At 66.8% G+C, this 20,702-nt stretch overlaps 3 protein-coding genes across 3 annotated transcripts; 2 read left to right on the top strand and 1 right to left on the bottom strand.

Annotated features, from left to right (window-relative positions):
* Positions 1-185: 185 nt before the first annotated feature.
* Positions 186-1,988, top strand: H696_03802 (50S ribosomal protein L34e). Its single transcript, XM_009497659.1, has 3 exons — positions 186-366; positions 1,286-1,555; positions 1,787-1,988. The coding sequence occupies exons 2-3, from the start codon at positions 1,290-1,292 to the stop codon at positions 1,887-1,889; spliced, it is 369 nt and encodes a 122-aa protein (XP_009495934.1). The 5' UTR covers positions 186-366; positions 1,286-1,289; the 3' UTR covers positions 1,890-1,988.
* A 3,257-nt stretch (positions 1,989-5,245) lies between these two features.
* On the top strand, positions 5,246-14,811 carry H696_03801 (hypothetical protein; the record flags this gene model as incomplete). The annotated part of the gene is made up of 4 exons (XM_009497658.1): positions 5,246-6,695; positions 6,889-8,451; positions 8,599-14,304; positions 14,541-14,811. 4 exons carry the CDS (start codon positions 5,246-5,248, stop codon positions 14,699-14,701), a joined length of 8,880 nt encoding a protein of 2,959 aa, XP_009495933.1. The 3' UTR covers positions 14,702-14,811.
* Positions 14,812-14,934: 123 nt separating this feature from the next.
* On the bottom strand, positions 14,935-18,964 carry H696_03800 (hypothetical protein). Its single transcript, XM_009497657.1, has 4 exons — positions 18,745-18,964; positions 15,645-18,668; positions 15,263-15,399; positions 14,935-15,118 (listed from the first exon to the last, which is right to left on the bottom strand). The coding sequence occupies exons 1-4, from the start codon at positions 18,953-18,955 to the stop codon at positions 15,107-15,109; spliced, it is 3,384 nt and encodes a 1,127-aa protein (XP_009495932.1). The 5' UTR covers positions 18,956-18,964; the 3' UTR covers positions 14,935-15,106.
* Positions 18,965-20,702: the final 1,738 nt, after the last annotated feature.

Genomic DNA, 20,702 nt, shown 5'->3' with positions numbered 1-20,702 from the left:
GGGGGGGGGGAGAGGGCGTGTGTGTCTGTGTGCGCGGATGCGGGTCTTCCTCCTTTCCCCGAAGCGTGAGGGGATGCCTGTTACTCGGGAGGAGTGCGGGGAGAGGTGGCCTCCCCGGGAGCAAGTACGGGGGTGGGGGGCGGGGGTGGCGGGCAACGGGGAGGGGGAGTGGGGGGAGACAGAGGGCGGCCTCATCCCCCGTCTCCCCAGTGTGTGTCCCGCCCGGGCGCGGATGAGGCGTTCAACACTGCCGGAAGGCCGAGGCTGGATTTATGTGCCAGACCACAGCATCGAACAACCACAGTTGGCAGGCCTCTATCCTTGTTGATGTGTCTGTCCCCCCGGCCTCGCTGAGATAAGGTTATTGTGCGTTTTGCCTCTCCCCTCCCCTCTCCTCTTGTCTCCTCTTGCCCGCAACACATCCCGACACACACACACACACACACGCGCGTGCGCGTGTTACGCGTGCTCCTTCCCCTGCCACTCCCCCTCTCCCCGCCGCGGCACCCTGCGAGGGGGGCAGGGCGATTCCTGCTGGCAATGTCTCCTTGCTCCTCCTTCCCTTCCCCGGACAACCTTTGCATGGACGCACATCCTCGTCCAACGGGCGGTCTCCCTCCTCCTCCTCCGGAGGGGGTGTGTGTGTGTATGCGAGTCCACGCGTGTGCATACATACGCACACGCATGCGCACGCGCACACGGATATCCCCACTGGCAGCAGCATGCGTGGTCTCCCTCTTCTCATCGGGAAGGCAGGGGGGAACTGCGCGTGTGTGGACGCTCTTCCAGTGCACGCGCGCGGTCAGCATGCCCCCGAGCGGGGGTGAGCGGCATCGCTGCGCAATGCAAATAGTTCTCCGAGGCGACTGGGGGGTGATTGAATTTCCGAGGCACCCATATTTGCACGCGTGTGTGTGTGTGTGTGTCGGATGTGTTTCCCCGTGAGCTGCATCCGATGCGGGCTCCGCCCTTGGCTTTTCCAGTGCATGGCGGTTGCCGGGGCGGTGTCGCGCACGCGTCATTCCCACCCCCGTGCTCCGCATTCTCCGGGAGACGGCCGTGGCTTCTCTCTCTCTCTCTCCATGCTCTCTGCCCTTCACCTCGCCCCTTCTCCGGTGACTAACTCAGTCCTCTTGTCTGTCTGTCTCCCCCATCTCCCCCTCTCTTCACCGCCCGCGGCTTTTTCTGCTCCCCCCGTCTCGCTTTGATCTTTCTCGCTCCCCCCTCTCTCTCTCTCCTCCCCCCCCCTCCGAACGCCCTCTCCTCGCATCTCGCCCAATAACAGCAAAATGGTCGACACCCGTGTCACTTACCGCCGTCGCCTGTCCTACAACACCACCTCCAACCAGGTCCGCAAGGTCCGCACCCCTGGTGGTCGTTACACCGTTCACTACATCACCAAGCGCGGTAAGGTCCCCAGCTGCGGTGACTGCGGTTGCAAGCTGATCGGCCTGCCTGCCTCTCGCCCGTTCGCTCTTTCTCGTCTGTCCAAGACCCAGAAGACCGTTTCTCGCTCTTACGGTGGCTCTCGCTGCGGTGGCTGCGTCCGCGACCGGTGCGTCTCTGGATCTTTCTTTCTCTGTCTCTCTCTCGCTCCCCCTCCTGCTTCGCCATGCGCCCCACTGTGTGTGTGTGTGTACAGGCGGCCGGCGGGGGGAGATGGCAGTCTAGTGGTTTGTGCTGGCTGGCAGGGCGGCGGGGCGAGGGCGCATCCTTTCCCGAGGCTAACACTTACCGATTCCCTGTCCCCCCTCGTCTCCTTCCCTTCTCCTTCCCCCTCGCGCAGCATCGTCCGCGCTTTCCTCCTCGAGGAGCAGAAGCTCGTCAAGAACCTTGCCAAGCAGCACGCCGCTGCCTCCAAGGCCGCTGAGAAGAAGGGCAAGAACTAAGATGCTTGTAAAGTGTCCGGTTTTCTCGATTCAAAACATGTTTTCATGTCCCACCTTGCTGTGAGAGATGTTGTCCTCCATACACACCACCCTTCTCCCTCGTGCGCGCGCGTTCGCTCTTCCTCCTCCTGGTCATTCTTTTCTCTCCGTTTGAGTGTCTCGTTCCTTGCTCCTCCCGGTCTCTCTCTCGCTCGCTCTCTCTCTCTCTCTCTCTTCTCCGACGGGCGTGTGCGTGTGTGTGCCTTCTTCTTCCCACGTTGGGGGAGAGGCACACACCCCATTAGATCGAGCCAGCGCGCAGGGTCGGGGCGGGAGGGGGGGGACGCACAGGGTGCTGCCTTCCCCTCCTCTGCGCGCGCTTCACTCCCTTGGCAGAGGGGGGGGCGGGGCAGGGGACAGCGCGCGTCACGCACGGGCCATGGTTGCGTGGGCATATCCGCGCACTCCTGGGACCGGGTTCTCTCCTTTCTTGTGGCCGGGAATAGGGAGGACTGTGACCCTCCCTCTTTCCGTGTCTCCCCTCCTGCCGCCTTCTCTGGCTCCGCTTCGTTTGTCTTTCCAGGGGTCAGGGAGGAGGGGCCTGCGCATGGGGCTGAGAGGAGGGGGGCGGGATGGAAGAGGCAGGGGGGTGCGCGGGGGCCGAGCGCGAGGCGCACTGTAGAGAGGGCCGAGGGCCGCCGGGCACAGCTGTGAGAGGCGCCAGATTTGTGTGCTTGGCGGAGGGCAGGGCGTATCTCTCGCCGTGGCTGGGCCGCCTTCGCGGCGCCACAGAAGCCCGGTGTTTGTCCGTGCCCTTCCTCGGGGCTCCGTGTTGGACTTCGGGAATAGGGGGCAAAAGGTGCTCTCCTGCGCGATTGGTGGGCGTTCGTCTTGCGCCCCCCAGTAGCGGGTGTCGGCACGTAGCGGCCGCCGTGAGCTCGTTCGCCCGCTGACAGCCGGAGGCTGGACGCAAGGTGGGCACGGCAAAGATCTTCAGCCCGCCTGCTTGAATATGGCGCATTGGGTTAGCGTCCGATAGCCCATCAGAACATCCAGCACCTGGCGATAGCCATCCGGCGCCGGTCGACCGTACCGCCAACGGTCGTGCGGGCTGGTGCTCCCGGCGCCAGGGGATCCGGTGGGCCTGTTGCCGGGGGCCATCCGGCCCGAAATAAACACAAACAGGATGCAGAGGCCCCACATCCGGATCGGTGCTACGCGAGGCTTGAAGAGCCTCCGGGTGGCGGTCTCAAGAGGGCCGGGAGAGGCTGCCCGACATCCGAACGGGAGGAAGCCTTCCATAGGCATGAGGCGGCTGGCCCCTCTTCGTTTCGCACTTTCAACCAGTTGGTTGGCCCAGCCGGCTAACTGGGTATCGGCGACGACCCGATCGATTCCCCGACACACGCTGTGCGTGCTTTCTGTTCGGCGGATTCCATTCAGTCCGAGGCGATGATCCCCGCCTCCCTCGTGCCCTTCTGCCCACTCGTGCGACCATCCTCGCCGCGGGTGTTGTCCTGCCGGACGCTCGGACGCCGGGAGGGGGGGGGGGGGAGGGGCGACTGAGCTCTCCCCCAGAGTGGGGGCCATGATCCGTGGCGGGATCCATACCTCCGCTTGGGCCGAGATCCGTCCTCGGTTCGGACCAAGCTGGCTTCGGAGAGCATCCCCTTGCTGGATGCCCAAGACCGGCGCTGGTGGGCGACATTATCACATTATCTGGTCATATGGCGATGAAACAAGCCCGGCAGTCCGGTGGAGCAAGGGGCATCCTCTGTGGCGTGCCCACGCACTAGATCGGAGTGGTCTGCCCCCGACTCGACGTCCAGTCGGGCCCCCTCCCCACGAGGCCCCGGATCGGCCACCATGGCACATGTGTCACGATCGAGGGGGAGTTGCCCCGCTCGATTCTTCGATATTTAGCTCACCCCCCCCCCCAGACGGTCGGTAGGGGCCCGGGCCTTTTTTTTTTGTTGATGTTCCAGACGCAAGCAAGCCCAGGCGTAGGCCTGCTCGGGGCCACGCGAGTCCTTCCTCTCCCGACGTACTACTATACCCCCGCTTGGATGCCGTGCTCCTCCCCCCCCCGCCGGCCTAAGAGCTCCCCGGAGAAAAGAGCCCGACTGGGCGAGGCTGGCGGCCTCGGCCGTGGTTAGGGGGTGTTTCATGGCGGCATCTCTGCCTGGTCTGAGGCTGACTTCTCTGGGCAGCCCCTCAATTTGGTCCGCTGAACCGCCGTTGGGCCGAGGGCGCTGGGGGGAGACGCCCCCTGCGCCGCGTCGCGCAGAGGGAGCCCGGCCGGCCGAGGGGACAGGGGCCGCAGGGGGCAGGGGCCGAGGAGGCGGCTCCCTGCGTCCCTGGGTGATTCTCCCGAGACGAGGTCTCCCGGGCCGTGAATGCCCCTGTCCGGATGCAATTTCCTGTCCCCCTGGGAGGGGGGGGGGGGGTGTATTTCCCTCTACTCGTGCTCGATGTTAGGTCCGATATTGTTCGCGCTGTGCCGGGGTGGGGTGCTGGGTCGCGCACGAGCGAGGCTAGACAAAACAATAGGCACCATGCGATCGAAGACAGGTGTGTCTGTGTCTGTGTGCGTGCCTGTACGTGCCTGTGTGTGTGTGTGTGTGTGTGTGTGTGTGTGTGTGTGTCAAGGGGGGAGGGAATACAACCATTCGACTTCCCACCAACAATAGAGTGCATATGATTGTCCCCCGGGACTCCTTGGGATGACTGGAGAGGTGTACATGAGGAGAAGAAGGAATGGCCAAGGAGGGCAGGAAAGAGGCAGACAGGCGGACAGTCAGGGTCGCTTATGCCCTTGCTCGTTGTCCATCTGCCCGCAGATGGTCCCCCCCCCCACTCCCGCGCGGCGGAGGGGGGCAATACTCGGGCGCTCTTCACCTCCGATTGTCAAATCCAGCCTCCTCATACACTACCCCGCTATTGGCACACCCTGGCCCCACCCACTTGGCCACCTCGCCAACCGGAATATCACCCTGAAACCTCACCCGCCCGATGTTGGCTCAGGCATTAGGTGACCGGGCTCCTGGGCGGAGGGGGGCGAGGTGGCCAGAGTTCGATTGGAGCTGAGATTGCCCCCGATGCACGACGCCCCGGGCTTGCATACAGACGTGCGATCAGCTAGGGCGTGGTATTGCCTGGTCCTTTGCCACCTCCTCCAAACCAACCAACATTTCGGCGGGATTATTCCGAGGATTCCGCCTGCGTTGCAATACATACACATCTCTCTCTCTCTCTCTCTCTCCCCTCCATTTCGGCCCCTCTCGCAGCCAGCATCTCCCCCCTTCTCCGCCTGAGGATCTTCCAACCCCCTCGCGAGGCACAGAGAAAGCGGGCACGGGCAAGTCCCTTCATTTGCCATGGTGGCACAACTGCTGTTGGGTCTCCTGCTCAGTGGCCTGGCGCTGCTGACTGGGCTGGCCCGGTCGGCACCCGAAAGCTTCGCCTTCCATCTGGTTCGCGAGCTTGCCAGCCCGACCCCCGGTCCCCTGGACGCCTCGGTGGAGATCCAATTTTGCGACGCCTTCGACCAATGGTCCATGTCTTCCCGTGGTCGAGACGGCCTGGATGACATTTTCTTCCATGGCGCGCACTACGCCGTGCGCATGCTGCCGACAGCCGCCGATGGGCGCACTGCCCCGATCGGGTTCGTGTCCGCCCCCATGGAGCAGCCCCTCTCTTGCATGCTCAGCTCCGGCGCCTCGCGGGTCACCTTGCCGCTGTCCCCTCTGGAGCCGCTCATCACCTCGGCCTTCTCGGACCCGACGCAGGTCCTGCTCTCCCCCGATCAAATCCTCTTCAGCGATGGCGTCTCCCGGAAGGGGGAGCACTTCTCGAGCCTCGCGTCTCCGGTCATTGTGTCGGCCACCATCAACGACATGACCGTGTCCGGCATCCTGACGGCCGATGTGACTGACGGGTCCTTCCTGCTGAAGCCCCTTTCCTTCAACACCCTGGCGCTGGAGATGAAGCTACCCAACGTGTATCGGGCCGTGCGTCACATGGCACCCGTCGATCGACGTGGCGATGGGCGCCTGAGTGCCCTCTTCCTGGGCGAGCCGATCGCCAGCCCCGGGTACCTGTACCTGGTGCAGGTGGACGATTTTAGCATGAACCCCGCGGCCCCGGCCACCTTCCGGCAGCTGGGCCGTCTGCCGTCGGACATCGTGGTGGGCCAGTTGTTGGTCGGCGATTTTGATGGCGATGGCGATGCCTCGGATGCGGTGGTCATCTCCGGCCTCGGGACCGGGACGATGCCGCAGGCGGTCTTCTTCCTGTCCTCTTCGAACTTCGTCGCCACCCAAATTTGGCTGTCGGACATCTATGCCGGGCCGGACAGGGCCCACGCGGAGATGGTTCCCAAGGCCGCGCAAGTTCGTCTCATGTCCCGGACGCATGACCACTTGGCGGTGGCCTTCGGCACCGGGGTTTGGCTGATCCCCGGTCCACTGAAGCATGTGCCCTACCCGCGGATGGCCCTCTCCGTGGGGGCCTTTGCCCTGCTGCCGCCGCGTGTTTCCCCCGACCCCGAGGGGGTGTGGGTGTCCATTGCTTTTGGCGACTTCGACGGTGACGGTCGGCCGGACATGGCCCTGGCGCATTCGACCACCGGTCGCACGGTGCAAGTCTACTCGCTGAAAGCGTCTGCCGCGGAGCCCGGTGCGTGCCTGTGTGGCCGAGCCGGGCGCTGCACGCACCCGGCTGGCGACTTGGCTCCCCCGGTGTGCGAGTGTCTCTTCGAAAATATGGACACCGAGCATCGGGTAGCGCCGTGTGAGTTCTGCCGCGAGGGCTTCTTCCAGCTGCCAGGTACGCAAGGCATGGTCCCCGGGGAGGATGTCCCTCCCTTGCCCGGGATTGGTCGTTTCTCCTCCCACGCCTGCCATTCTGATTCCCTCGCGCCGTTTCCCCCTGCGCTCCCCCCCCCCCCCCCCCCCCCCGGACCCCCCGCTCCCATGCCTTGCCCACTCTTTGGTTCATTCCGCATTTCCGCACCTTCAAGATGGCAATTGTGCTCCTTGCCATGCCAGCTGCCGCAACTGCAAGGCCGCCGGCCCGGACGCCTGCACAAGCTGCCCGGCAGGCATGATGTTGGGCGAGGGTCGCTGTGATACGCCCCTCCCGGCCGAGGGCCCGGTCACCGTGGTCTTCCCCCCGCCCGAGCGGCCATTCTACCAGGCCGGGGCGGCGCTGAATGTGGGCAGCAGCTTCCTGACCGGTATTCGAACCGTGTCGGCGCATTCGGTGCACGCCATTCGCACCCGAGTGGCCGAGCTCACCGCGGCCATGGAGTATTCCATCTCCCCGCACGCCGACATTGAGGCCCTCCTGCTGGAGGATGGCACCGGCCAGCCGCTCTTTGTGTCGCTGTCGGAATCGGCCTCCGGTGGGGCGCTGGTTTGGCATTCGAGCAGGCTGACCAGCATGGCGGTCGCCCGGTACTGGCGCCAGGGCCAGGCGTGGGACATGGCCGTGGCCGGGCAGGGCGGCTTGCTGTGCCTTCGCGAGAGCGAGGATGGGCTGAGCTGTACCCGGGCCGCGTCCAAGGCTGTCGGGCTGGATCGTCACTCCGGGCAGTTGTCCATCGATGCCGATCGGCCGTCCTTCCATCTTCCGATGGAAATGCTCCAGCGCGGAGCAGCCCCTGTCGGTCGGCATCTGCGCGCATCGGCCTGGCTCGAGGCTGACAATGCCGCCGGTACCGACCGGTGGGTGGCTGTCTCATCGGTCGGGCCCGATGATGCCGCCTGCCAGGTAGATTGGGTGCCCCAGGCGCTGATGGATTCCCCCCTCGGGGCCATGGGCTTCCAGCCGTTGATCCCGGGGCCGATCCCCTGTGGGCATTTGTTCCCGCTGCCAGCCGGTCCGGATGGCGGCCGGTCGCCGATGCTCCTGGTGCCGATGGCCCCGGCCGCCGGGGATCCGGTACTGCTGCTGTTGCGGTCACGCCCGGCTGGTGGTAGTTCGGGCCCGGCATTTTCCGCGGAGCCTCCGCTGGCGCTTCTCCGGCCGTCGGATTTCCGTTGGCCCGCTGGCACGCCGGCGGCTCCACTGGTGGTGCAGCCAATCCAACAGGGGATCCGTCACGATCGCGTGCAGGTGGCCCTCTTCGATGGCCACTGGTTGTATGTGGCCACGCTGCGCCTGGCCCCCGGTTCGGATCAGGTGCGCCTGGAGGTGGAGCCGGCGGTGCCACTTCGGGCCAGCGGCTTCCTCCCGCCGGATGGGCTCCCCACTCCGGCCACTTCCCTCAGCTTGATCAGCGTCCAGCTGGGCCCGGACCCGGAATCCGACACGGCCCTCGTTCTCTTTGACAAGCATCTTGGCTCGTTGACTGCCTTCCGTCGGGCTTCACCGAAGAATGGCTGTGCATGCGGCCGTCTGGGCACATGCACGGTGCCTGGTGCCTGGTCCGCGGAGGCCATTTGCGCTCCCCTGGACCCCGGTTGCCCGAACACCCCGCCCCGGCCGACGACCTTGACCGTGGACAAGCTATGTGCTTGTCAGCCGGGATACCTGTCTCCGATCGGGGAGCCCCCCTGCTCGACCTGCGGATCTGATGACAGTGCGCTTGCCACCCTGCCCTCATGCCTGTTCCCTCGCCCCCCCCCCCCCCCCCCTCCTTCGCCCTGTGCGGTACGCCCCCCACCGGCCCGCTGACGCGCCCTCCGACAACGCATGTCCGACCTCCCGCCGCCCTCCTTGCCGGCAGCCTGTGCGGCCTGCCCGGTGGACAACTGCGCCGCATGCATGGCCAGTCGGTGTATTACATGCCATGAGGGGTTCCTGCTGACGCCATCGGGCGAATGCGCCGCCGGCTGCCCCGATGCCGATGCGCCCGTATCCAATGGCATGTGCGAACTGGCCCAAGCCGAGGACGAGTGGATTGCCTCGCATGTAAGCATCCCGGCGGCCGGGTGGGAGGACTTCCGCGTGCGGGGGATCTCCCGGACTCGTCTGGCACCGGTAATTGGCGGGACACATCCGTGGGCCATTGCCACGGTCCATCACTCGGTCATGGGCTACTTCCAGCAGGCGGGCAGGACCCCTGGCGATGTTGTGACCCTGGTCCCGGTGTCTCGGTTCCTTCCCTCCGGCCAGCCAGGCAAGCCGGGCCGGGTAAACCTGCGGGACCTGCATTCGGAGCTGTTGCCATCCTGCCCGGCCGAGGCGATGACGAGCCCCCCGGCCGGGGCTCGCATCGCCGGCGGCCCGGGGCCTGCGCTTGATTTAGTTCACAGTAGCATGGACATCGGTGCCTCGGCCACCAACTCTCCGTTTTCCCTCCTTTCCAGCGAAGTGACATTGATTCGATCCTTGGCATCGATGCACGCCACGGCCCGTAAGCCCTGGCTCGTGGATCTGAATGAGGTCCCGCCACCCGCACTGGAGGAGGTGCCCGGTGGTAGCCCGGCTTCCGAGGGCTTTGCCATCGAGTTGTCGAGCTACCTGGAGCAGGCCACAATCCTGGCCCAGGTGACGGCCAATATCCAAGGCCGGCCGTCTGTGGGCCATCAAAAGGTGCTCAGCCCGAGCATGGCGCCTCTGGAGGTCCGATCCGTGCTCGATGTCATGATCATGGCGCCGGAGCTGGCCAGCCTGGAGCACTTCACCTTCGACCAGCCGCTGGCCTGCCTGAGCTTGGGCCTGCCCATCGAGGCGGCAGACATTTCCTTCCCGGCGCTGGAAAGCCGCCATCCGGAAATCGCCATGCTATCCACCCCCGGGCCGGGGAGTCCGCCACCGGCCGCGCGATCCCTGCGTGTGATCCTGCCCATTGGCGCCCTGGGATACAGCGGCGATGACACTGGCGGGACCCATATCATGCTGACCCTGCCGGAGGACCGGCCGCGCGTCAACTTCCAGCCGATGGGCTCCTTTTCCGACTCCCTGGTGGTGAATCTGCCCTCGGTGCAATCGGCCTTCCCCGAGAGCCCGGCTGCCTGGGGCCCGGGCCTGCTCTTTGTTTCCAGCAAGACATTGACCGGGCAGGGCATGCTGCCACTTGGGGATGAGGTCCACCAGGCCCTTTCCGTGCGGCGATATTCGCATCACACGCCGGAGTTGGTGTTGGTCTGGGCCGATGGCGCGCACAGCAGCATCGTCATCTACACGAATGAGTGCATCGCCGGGCACATGGTCACCTTCGAGCAACTCAAGACCACCCCTCTGCCGGTGGCGGCTGGCTCCCCCCCGGCACGCTGGGGCCCGCGGGAGAACCGCACCGGGCGCCCGGACTTTGGTGGCTGCGCCATCCAGGTGGTGGAGCATCAGCCACTGCCTCCGACGACCGTCGTTCAATCTGGCGACTTCAATGCCGATGGGTTGGTGGATCTCTTGGCGCATGACCGTGCCTCCGGTCGTGTGGTTGTCTACCTGTCAGTGCCTTCGCGCGACCAGGCCATCCCCTTCCGGCGCTTGGTCCTGGCGGCCGGTGGCCATGGCACGGGTGCCGTTTCGTCCAGTGCCACCGGCAGCGATCTCTTCCTGGCCGATGTCAACAATGACGGCATGGTGGATCTGGTGATGGTGGATAGGGCCCCAGCCGGCGGCATGGCCGGCCTCACTGTGCTCAGTCGCCGGGGAAATATGGCATCCTGGTGCCCTGTCGGCACGCACTTCGATGAGGTGACCCTTGAGTGCTTCTGCACCGGGGCATCGCAACGTTTGAACAGGGCCACCGATCAATGCGAGTGTGTCCAGCATGCCCGGCCGGTGGACCCGACGGCCAGTCCGCTTGGAGATTGCGCCTGCCCCAACGGCATGGAGTCCAACGGCACGATGTGTGTCTGTCAGGTGGGCCTGCTGCCGGTAGCCACCGAGCCGCTGGGCTGGCCCTCGGTCGAGCCTTCCTGCGCCGCTTGCGGCCCGGCGTGTGAAACCTGCTCGTCCTCACGCCCGGGCGCGTGTGCCTCCTGCCGGGGCGGTCTGCTGTACCAGGCTGGCGAGTGTGTGGTCGCCTGTACCGGGGCCTTCCGGCTCTCCAAGGACGGGACCCGCTGCGTGTCCTGTCCGGCTGGCTGCGACACATGTGTCGGCTTCGAGCCGGATCAGTGTGCCACCTGCCTGGGCGACAACCAGTATCTGGCCCGGGGATTGGGGGATCCGCGCGTCGGCGAGTGTCGCCCCTGCCACCCGGGGTGCAGTGGCTGCACCGGGCCCTCGGCAGACGAGTGTCTTGCCTGCGCCGGGGGTTGGCTTCGCGTGGGGCTGGATGATTCCGGGCCCTGTGTGGCCGGCTGCCCCGCAGGCACCGGGCTCAATGCATCGCAGTCCCGATGCCTGCCCTGTGCCGACCCGAATTGCGCCACATGCATGAGCGATGCCCCCGGGGCGGTATGTCTGGCGTGCGCACCGGGCAGCACCCTCGCGGCCCCGGGCACGAGCTGCATCAAGTGCCACTCCAATTGCGGGTCCTGCCATGGGCCGAGCTCGACCGAGTGCCTCACCTGCCGAGACAACTACTTCCAGTATGGGGTGTACTGCCTGCCGGCCTGCCCGCCGCAGTTCATTGCCGTGGACAAGCGCGCGTCCGGCGGGGGGCAGGTGTGCGAGCGGTGCCCCAATTTGTGCTCCACTTGCTCCGGGTCGGCCGCCTCGCCGAAGTGCGATGCCTGTGTCAATGGGGCCGACCGCACGGCGGAGGGTCGGTGCGAGCTGGCCCCCTGCCCGGGGGGCGGGACCGCATGCCCCACTTGTCCAGTGGATGGATGCGAGCGGTGCAATGGCGACCTTTGCATTCAGTGCGCCGCCGGGCGCAAGCTCCTGGCCCGGTCCAATGAGTGCACCCCCTTGGGCCAGGGCTGCCCGGATGGCACGTACCTGAGTGTCGATGAGGCCAGCTGCCAGGAGTGCTTCCTCTCCTGCAAGACCTGCAGCTCCATCGGCGTCAGTGCCTGCCTTTCCTGCGACGGGACGAAGGTCCTTGTGGCGGGGGTCTGCCTGGATGCCTGCCCGACTGTGGGGTTCTTCGCCGGGACGAATGACGACGGCGTCGCCGAGTGCCATGCCTGTGACGAATCCTGTGGGACGTGTACCGGGCCGGGGCCCGGTGACTGTGTGTCGTGCGCGGCCGGCCACGCATGGTTCCAGGGCCGATGCATGGCATCCTGCCCTGCCGGCATGGTGGCACTCTTCGGCCAGTGCATCGCCTGTGATGGGACTTGCGCCGGGTGCGCCGGAGCCTGGGACAGCCAGTGCACCGGGTGCTCGGCGGCCCGCGAAGGAGCACCCCCCACCGGGGGTCTTTGGCTTGGCCAGTGCTTGCCCACCTGCCCGGAGGCCACCTTCTCCAGGGTGGAAGCCGAGGGGGCGCTTTGCGCCCGGTGCATGGACCGGTGCATGGAGTGCACCGGCCCGGGGGTCGTCCACTGCCAGCGGTGCTTCGGGGATCTGCTCCTTCACCCGGTGGATGGCTGTGTGGCCACCTGCGGGGAGGGGTTCTTCCCGGTGGCCGGTATGCTGCCGGGAACTGGCGCATGCCTGCCCTGTCTGGCCGAGTGTCGAACGTGCTCCGGGACGCAGGACGACTGCACATCCTGCCCTGCTGGCCGGAAGCTGACGTCCAGCCTGCCGGGCCGGTGTGTGGATTCTTGCCCGGCCGGCGAGTTTGTCGAAACGGATCCCCTTCTGTCGGCGGAGTTCTGCGTCGCCTGTCATGCCACCTGCGCCGAGTGCCATATCGGTGCCGGGGCTGATCAGTGCACGGCATGTCCCGAGGCCGATGGCACGTTCCTCCATCAGGGCGCCTGTGTGAGCAGCTGCCCGGGGGGCTTTTTCAAGGACGACCGCGGCCATGGCGTGGAGTGCTCCGCCTGCATGTCCGACTGTGACGCCTGTACCGGGCCATCGGCGGCCGAGTGCGAGGCCTGCGTCGATGGGCGCCTGCTGCTGCACGGCGTGGGCACCTGCCTGCCGATCGAGCAGGCCGACTGCCCCGCCGGCTGGTTCCTGGAGGACCCTCAGGCCAAGCGCTGTGTCGCCTGCGCCGGCGATTGTGCCGTCTGTACGGGATCGCAGCCGGCAGCCTGCACCGGCTGCATGGACGACCGGCTGTTGCTGCTTGGCGAGGGCACCTGCCTGCCGGCCGAGGAGACCACCTGCCCGGCCGGCTGGTTCGCAAGCAACTCCACCGCCAGACAATGTGGCCCCTGCGCCGAGGGCTGTCACACTTGCCACGGGTTGGGTGCCTCGGATTGTGTCACATGCGCCGGGGGGCGTCTGCAACTTGAGGGCGAGGGCACCTGCCTGCCAGCGGGGCAAGTCGATTGCCCGGCTGGCTGGTTCCTGGCCTCCTCGGACGAGGGGGTCTGTGGAGCCTGTGCCGAGGGGTGTGACGTCTGCACCGGGTCTGCCGTGTCTGAGTGTCAATCTTGTGCTTCGGGGCACCTCCAGCTGGAGGGCGCCGGTACGTGTCTCCCGGCCGGCATCACCGACTGCCCGAGCGGTTGGTATCGGCATGCCGAGCGGAGCAACATGTGCGGCCCCTGTGCCGAGGGGTGTGACACATGCACCGGGCCGACCGCCGGGGCTTGCCAGGTCTGTGCAGACAACCGCCTTCAGCTCCGCGGCGAGGGGACCTGCCTGCCGGCCGGGGTGACAGCCTGCCCGGCCGGATGGTTCCTCGATGGGTCGACAGGCAACACACATTGTGGATCCTGCTCCGCCGACTGTGCCTCATGCACGGGATCCACCCCGGGTGAGTGTCTGTCCTGCCTCGATGATCGGCTGCTGCTCGCCGGCCAGGGGACCTGCCTGCCCGCCGGAGAAGCCGCTTGCCCGGCCGGCTGGCTCGTCGATCTCCTGGACGCCAAGCGTTGCAATGCCTGCGCCGAGGGCTGTGCCAAGTGCCGTGGCCCCGGCGCCTCGGAGTGCGATTCCTGCGCCGAGGGCCGCCTGCAGCTTGAGGGCGAGGGGACCTGCCTGCCGCCTGGCAGCCTGGCCTGCCCGTCAGGATGGTTCTTCGACGAGTCTCCAAGTGCCGAGCGCTGTAGGCCCTGCTCGGCCGGGTGTGCCGCCTGCACGGGAACCACTCCGGCCGAGTGCGGGGCATGCCTTGACGATCGGCTCCTGTTGACCGGAGAGGGGACATGCCTGCCGGCGGAGGAGACCGAGTGTCCGATGGGCTGGCACACCGACCCGGCTGCGCGCGCTTGCTTGCCCTGCCCGGCAGGCTGTGCCTCGTGCCCGGGGTCGCCCGAGCAGTGCGTCTCGTGCGAGGCCGGCAAGCTCCTGTTGGTGGGGCCAGGCTCCGCCTCATGTGTGGCAACCTGCCCCGGGGGCTGGTATGCCGTGGTGGCGGCTGGCAAGTGCGCCCAGTGCAATGCCTCCTGCCCCAGCTGCACCGGGCCCAATGATCAGGGCTGCAGCGGCCCGCCCGACTGCAGCGACAGCGGTGGCTGCGCCGCGAGGAGCAACTGTACGTTACCTGTTCCACCATCTCCCCCGCCCTTCCGCCCATTCGAAAGACACCATTTTCATCCGTCTCTCGGGGTGTATTTCCCTCTCTGGAGGAGATGCATGCTTATGGACATGTTTTACGCCTCGCCAGCAGCCTCCCTTGGCACGATCTGACAATGGGCTTCTCCGCCAAATCCCGGCCTCCCTGTGTCCCCCTCCCCTCGCCCCGCCCCGCCCTGCCCCGCCATCACGCAGTGCCCTTGATCCTTGGCCTGGCTATTGGCATTCCCCTGTTGCTGATTGTTGTGGCGATCGTCGTCTTTGTGGTCCTCAAGAACCGCGCAGCTCAGCGCAAGGTCCGCAATTCGATCGGCTCCTTCGAGATGAATGTGCCTGCGGACATGATCATCGCCTGATTGGTGGCCAACAGACGCCGTGTCGCCTCGCCGGCTGGACCGGTGCTCTGTCTCCTGATGGGCCCTTGATCCTCGGGTCCGGTCCCCTGTCTGTCAACTTCTCAAGCCGGGGTGGCCGCCCCCCCCCCCCGCCCTCCGATTTCCCAGCCTTTCGCGTTGTCAATTTGGCGAGCCTCCTGTCTGCTGCGGTGTGGCCCCTCGCCAGCCAAATGAACCGGCGCCATGGATAGGGCTGGGGCTTTACCTTTTTTATATTGGCCGGGGTTTCCATTGAGTCGAGGAACGGGCAGGGGCAAGGCAGAAGACACAAGAGCAAGGGCAATAGGAAACACCAGATGGGGCATCATCTGGAGGCCAACGCGGCCGGCAGGGCGAGAGGGCGGATAGCTTACGCCAGGGGTGACATTAAATCATCTCCTAAATAGGTGTGGAGTGGGGGATGCAAGGGTGTCAGTCACCGGGGAAACCACCCGCACCGGAAAGGCAACGAGATCACCGGGAGAGGGACGGGAAAAAAGCAGGCGCCATGCGCTTGGCCAAGGCATGCACGCCGTCACGTACTATCGACGTATTGGAGTTGGCCTTCTTGGTGCCACGAACAATGACCATCTTCAGGGTGGCCAGGACGAGGGCAGACAGGAGGACAGCGGCGGCCACCATGCCGACTGCCAGGCCGGCGATCGCGCCCCGAGGCACGGCTAGATGAGTGCCACCAAATCGGAGTCCGACCGAGGACGCGATGGGATCATCCCGGTCCGGCGCCCCAGTGCCCAAGCCCCAAGCAATAGCCAGCGGATGATGTGAGAAAATGCTCCTGGCTGGAGTTGAGAGAATGCGGGAAAAGGCCTGGTGCTGTGTGTGTGTGTGTGTGTGTGTGTGCTTGTGCGCGTGCGCGATCAAGCCCTCCCCGGCCCAAAACACAAACCGACAAAGAGTGACATACCCTTCCGGAAGGCGGGATCCCACTCGGCGCACGCTTGCGGCGTGGCATCCTGGCATTCGATGCAGCCCGGGGCGCAGCCCACACAGACGCCATCTTCGGGGAAGGTGCCCTCGGGGCAAGTGGTGTGATGGCAAGTCCCCTCGAAGAGCAGGTGTCCGGCGAAGCAGGTCTGGCAGCAGTGTGCGTCGGTCCGGCGGGAGCATGTGCATGTGGCACACCCCTCCGGACACCGGACACATTCCCCGAGGTGAGGGTCCAATTGCACGGAGCCTGCCGGGCAGACGTCCGGCTGGCATAGGCCCTCGAAGAGCAGGAACCCGGGCAAGCAGCGCCGGCAGCAGGGGCTCCCCTCGCGGTTGCTGCGAGGCACGCACTCTGCGCATCCCTCCGGACACGCATGGCAGGCCCCATGGTGAAGAGTCTCGCCCGGGGGGCATGTGGGCGTGGCACAGTCCCCGGGCCCGGACCCTGGACTGGCCGAGCAAAGGCACACGCCTCCGGGCCCGGTGGCCGGGACATCTTCCGGTCGGGCCGGCTCCGGGGCCATGCCCTCCGGGCAGGCCACCACACAAGCACCTCCTGCCAGGTAGAGTGGGGCCTGGCAAATGGCGCATGTGTCGGCATCCGTGCAATGAGCACAGCCGGCCGGGCACGGCGCGCACTGTCCCGAGGCCTCATCCGGTGTCGTGCCAGTCGGGCAGCCAGCCCGAGAGCAGGTGTCATCAAGCTGCGGCCAGAAGCCCGGCAGGCATTCGACACAGCGAGCCGATTGCTGGCCGGCGGGGTGGCTGGCGGTGCAGCGCGCGCACCCGGCCGGACAGCGCTCCATCCGGTTGTCGCCAGGGGTCCTGTACAGCCCGTCGGGCACATGGCCAAAGCAGAGCCCCTCGAAGCTCAGCAGAGTTCCGGCACACGTGTCACAGGTCCTGCCATTGGTGCATGTGTCGCACTCGGGCAAGCAGGGCAGGCAATGGCCGGCATGGGGGAAGTGCCCCCGCGGACAGGCCTCCAGGCAGCGTCCATGCAGGCGCAAGGGCCGCCCGGCCGGGCAGGAGAGGCATGCGACAGGGTCCGAGGAGGGGCCATGCGCCATGCTGCCACCGGGTGGGGCCCGGCCGGTGCAGCTTTCACAGTCACTCGGACACTGGTGACATGCCCCGGTGGAGGGGGAAAGGTACCAGCCAGTGGGGCAGGTGGCGGCACAGTGGCCGCCATCGGGCTGGATGATGAGCCCCGGCTGGCAGCGGGCACATGAAAGCCCATCGGCAAGAACCTCAGCACAGCCACGGGGCCGGGGGATGCAGCGGCCCTCCTTGAGCAGATGCGTGGCGGCCGGGCAGGAGGCCACGCAGCGGTTTCCAAGAGGCACCATGCCCGAAGGGCAGGCCAGACATTCGGCCGCCGAGCACCGGGTGCATTGGCCGGCGCACGGATGGCAAGCGCCGGCTCGCGGGAAGTACCCCGCATCACAGGCTGCCTGGCACCGGGAGCCCTGGAGCACACGGCCCGAGGGGCAGGATGTGCAAAAGCCGGAGCCAGCCGCCCCGCGGCAGGTGGCACACTCGCTGTGGCACGCGTGGCAGGAGGTCGTGCAGGGCTCGCAGCCGGCGAAGCAACTGGCACATGCCCCACCGGGCGGGTTGCCACCACAGGGGCATGCCGGGCCGGACCCACTGTAGAGGACGAAGTGGTCCAATCGGTCGGGACAGGCCTCCGGGACACATGTTCCACGTTGGGCATCGGCCATGGGGCCGGGAAGGTACCCCTGCTGGCAGGCCGAGCAGTCGTCGGCCCCGGGGCCCAGACACTCCAGGCAGGCCGGGTGACAGGGGATGCACCGCCGAGAGGGCACCTCGGCGAAGGTGCCCCCCGGACAGGCCGCCACACACGCCCCCTCGAAGCGCATGTACCCGGCGGCGCACACGGCGCAGCGGTTGGGGCTTTCGCATTGGGCACAGCTCTCCGGCAGCTTGGCGCAGCTGACACATGCCGAGGGGGCCAAGGCTGTGGGCAGGTAGGGGCCTCGGCAGAGAAGGCATTGTCCGACGCCGGGCCCGGCACAGGCAGCACACCCGTCATCCTCGCAGGGCAGGCAGCCCCGCGAAGCCGAGTCGTGAAAGAAGCCTGTGGGGCAATGGTCGGCGCAAGATTGTCCCTCCGGCTGGAGGATCAGGCCGTCGAGACAGGCGCCACAGGCGTCCTCGGTGCATGCGGCACAGCCATCCGGGCAGGGGGTGCACGCGTGGTCTCTCGACCGGAGAAAGAAGCCAGGCTTGCAGGCCTTGCAGCGATCGGCCACATTGCCATCGACCGCGGAGCAGTGCTGGTCAACGCGCGAGCATTCGGCCACAGTCGGGTATGTGGTGCGGGAGCCCGATGCAGGCTGCCCGTTGGAATGGCCCGGACAATCGCCTGCACCATTGGGAATGCAGTTGCCGCTGTCACCGCACTTCCGGTCTCCGCTGTCGGTGCCCGACTCGCAGCGATCATCGTAATCGGTGGCATCGTCGTCGCTGTCGTCGCTGTCGTCGGTGTCGTCGGTGTCGTCGCTGTCGTCGGTGTCATCGCTGTGGCTGTCATCTTTGTCCTCTTCATCATGCTGCCCCTCTTCGGGCGTGGTGTTGGCCATGGCGAACCAGCTGTTGTGCGGTAGGCATTCCGCCGCGCACTGGCCGCCGGAGAGGACACCGGCTCCGGCTCGACAGGCAAGGCATTGCAGGGCGCCAGGCCCGGAGCACCGAGCACACCCCGGGTCGTGACACACAATGCACGCAGTGCCCAGGGGGTCCGGCTGGCCGGCGGTGCATTCCGGAACACAGGCGCCCCGTTCCAGGAGCAAGGGGGGCTGACAGTCGGTGCAGCGTGACTCGGACGTGCAGGCAAGACACCCATCCTGGCAGGCCAGGCACCGCGGGAAGGGCTTTCCATGGAGGAAGGTGCCAGGTGCGCAGCTCTCATGGCACGTGCCATCCGGCCAGCGGAGGAGGCCCCCGGCGCAGGGTTGCTGCTCACTGGGGGGGTTGTCTTTCGGGGGAGGGGGGGGGGGGCGGTCAGGGCTGGGCGGCGGCAAGGCAGGCGCAAATGCGGGCGTCAGGCGTACTGGAGGCACTGGAGGTGCTAGAGGATGAGCCCGTGGCGGATGCGGGGACAGGGGCCGATGTCGATGTCCGGGCGAAGCTGGGCAGCTCGGCGGCAAGAGCATGCGGATGGACCAGGGTAAGGACGGCCAAAGCCAGGAGCAACTGCCTGAGGAGGAGCATCTGGCGGGGGCACACCCTGTATGGCGAAGGGATCGAGGGTGTCAGGCGCATATGGGCGCGGGTAGGCGGCCAGGTCCGGTCGTAAAGGCGAGCCTCAGACACAAGCCAGGCTTTTCGGCCAATCACCCGTAGAGGGCAAGAGCGAGGGGGGCACGCGCGATCCTGCGGTCGGCAACGCCTTGTCTGGGATCGCGAGCGACAAACGAAGGCATGAGTCTGGGGCGGGGGATGGGGCGCAGGGTGGGACAGTGAAGTGATGCCCTTCGAGCCCATGTGGGACTCCCTGGGGAGCGGGCAAACTCTTATACGCGCGCCCATTGCCCGAGACGGGCTCTCGGGACTGATCGGCACACTGGCCCGGGCTCGCCTCTTCGGGGGGCCAGAGCCATGATCCCCCCCCCCCATCGGGCCATGCTGGCCTTCTGCCTTGTCGCCCGCCCCCGGGTACCGAGAATCGAGACCAGGTCCTGGGTGAAGGGGGGCGCGTGGTGGGCATCCATTGCCTCCTGGAGGGCATCCGGCCCCCCTCCTCTCCGAGAATGGACCAGGCTCGATTGGCGGGGACGGGGTTATGTCCGGGACCCGAGGGGTCTGGCCGGGAGCAGGCCCATGTTACTTTGGCGGCTAAGTGTGTGCTGACGGGCACACGACAAGCAGGCCTGAAGTCAATTTCCGGGGAGGCTGGGCCGAAAAGGGTGTGTGCGCGTGTGCGTGTGTGCGACTGCATGTGTGCGTGTGCGTGGGGGTGGGTGTGGGTGGGGTGGGGGGGGGGGGGGGGGGGGGGGGAGTCATCCAGTCACCGGCCGACATGTCCCCCGTCTGCCATCCGTGCACATCGCCGCCCGCCGCCCGCCCCCGCGGATCCCCTGGCCCAGGCCGGGGAGGAGGGGTCCCTGCACTTCGCACCTTCAGGCAACCCACAAGCACGCCGGATTCCCACGGCAGGGAGTCGGGCGCGTGTGTGCCCGAGCGCGCGCAGCTTCAGGCGGGGCCTCCCGGGTAACGGCGGTACCGGCCAGCATCAGGGAGGCAAGGGCAGGGCGACCATTAGCCCCCCAGGAACGGACATGGGGCCTGACGAGCGTACACGCGATCGGCCAGGCACCTGGGCGCATCCTGGCCGGCGGGACTTCACGTGGAGGAATACAGGTCCCTTTCTTTTCCGCGGAACCAGCTAGGGGCCACAGGCGAAGGGAGTTCACCGAGGGCCCCCTGATCCGCGCGAGAGGCCGCCCCGCGCCCCTCCCCCGCATCCGCGCCCCGCAACCCACCAACTCGGTTCTCCGCCGCATCTCCCCTCCGTCCCCCCCCCCCCCCCCCCCCACATCCGCGGGGAGCCACCTCAAGCCAACTCTCCCCGGGGATCGTCCAGGAAACACAGACGCATGTAGGCGCGAGCGCCAAGACACATCGGCGTGACAAGACGCCCAGATGCGCCGGGGCAAAGAGGCCGCCAGAGCACGCGCCCATGCGCCGCAGCCAAATGCGCGGGGACATCGATCTACCCCACGGAGGGGGATGGATCATGGTCTGTCCCCACCACGGCGAGGGCTCTCACGCCGGAGCCCCCTGAAAGGTTCTTCCGACACGGGCACCCGGTATTAATAGTGCCCTCGGTATATGGACGTGGGGAGGATCCGGGGGGGGGGGGGCCAGGCTGCGGCGGACGCACTTTCGGGGATGCCGACAACACGCCCGGCCCTTCGCCCGCGCCTGGCGAGGATGTTGAGAGGGGCAACGCTCCCCGCGGCGTGGAAGGGGCGACAAACATGCAGCAGCCAAATATTGGGCCCATCCG

The sequence above is a fragment of the Fonticula alba genome (assembly GCF_000388065.1).
Source record: "Fonticula alba strain ATCC 38817 unplaced genomic scaffold supercont2.6, whole genome shotgun sequence".
Taxonomy (NCBI): Eukaryota; order Rotosphaerida; family Fonticulaceae; genus Fonticula; species Fonticula alba.
This window is presented reverse-complemented; position numbering and strand designations above follow the sequence as displayed.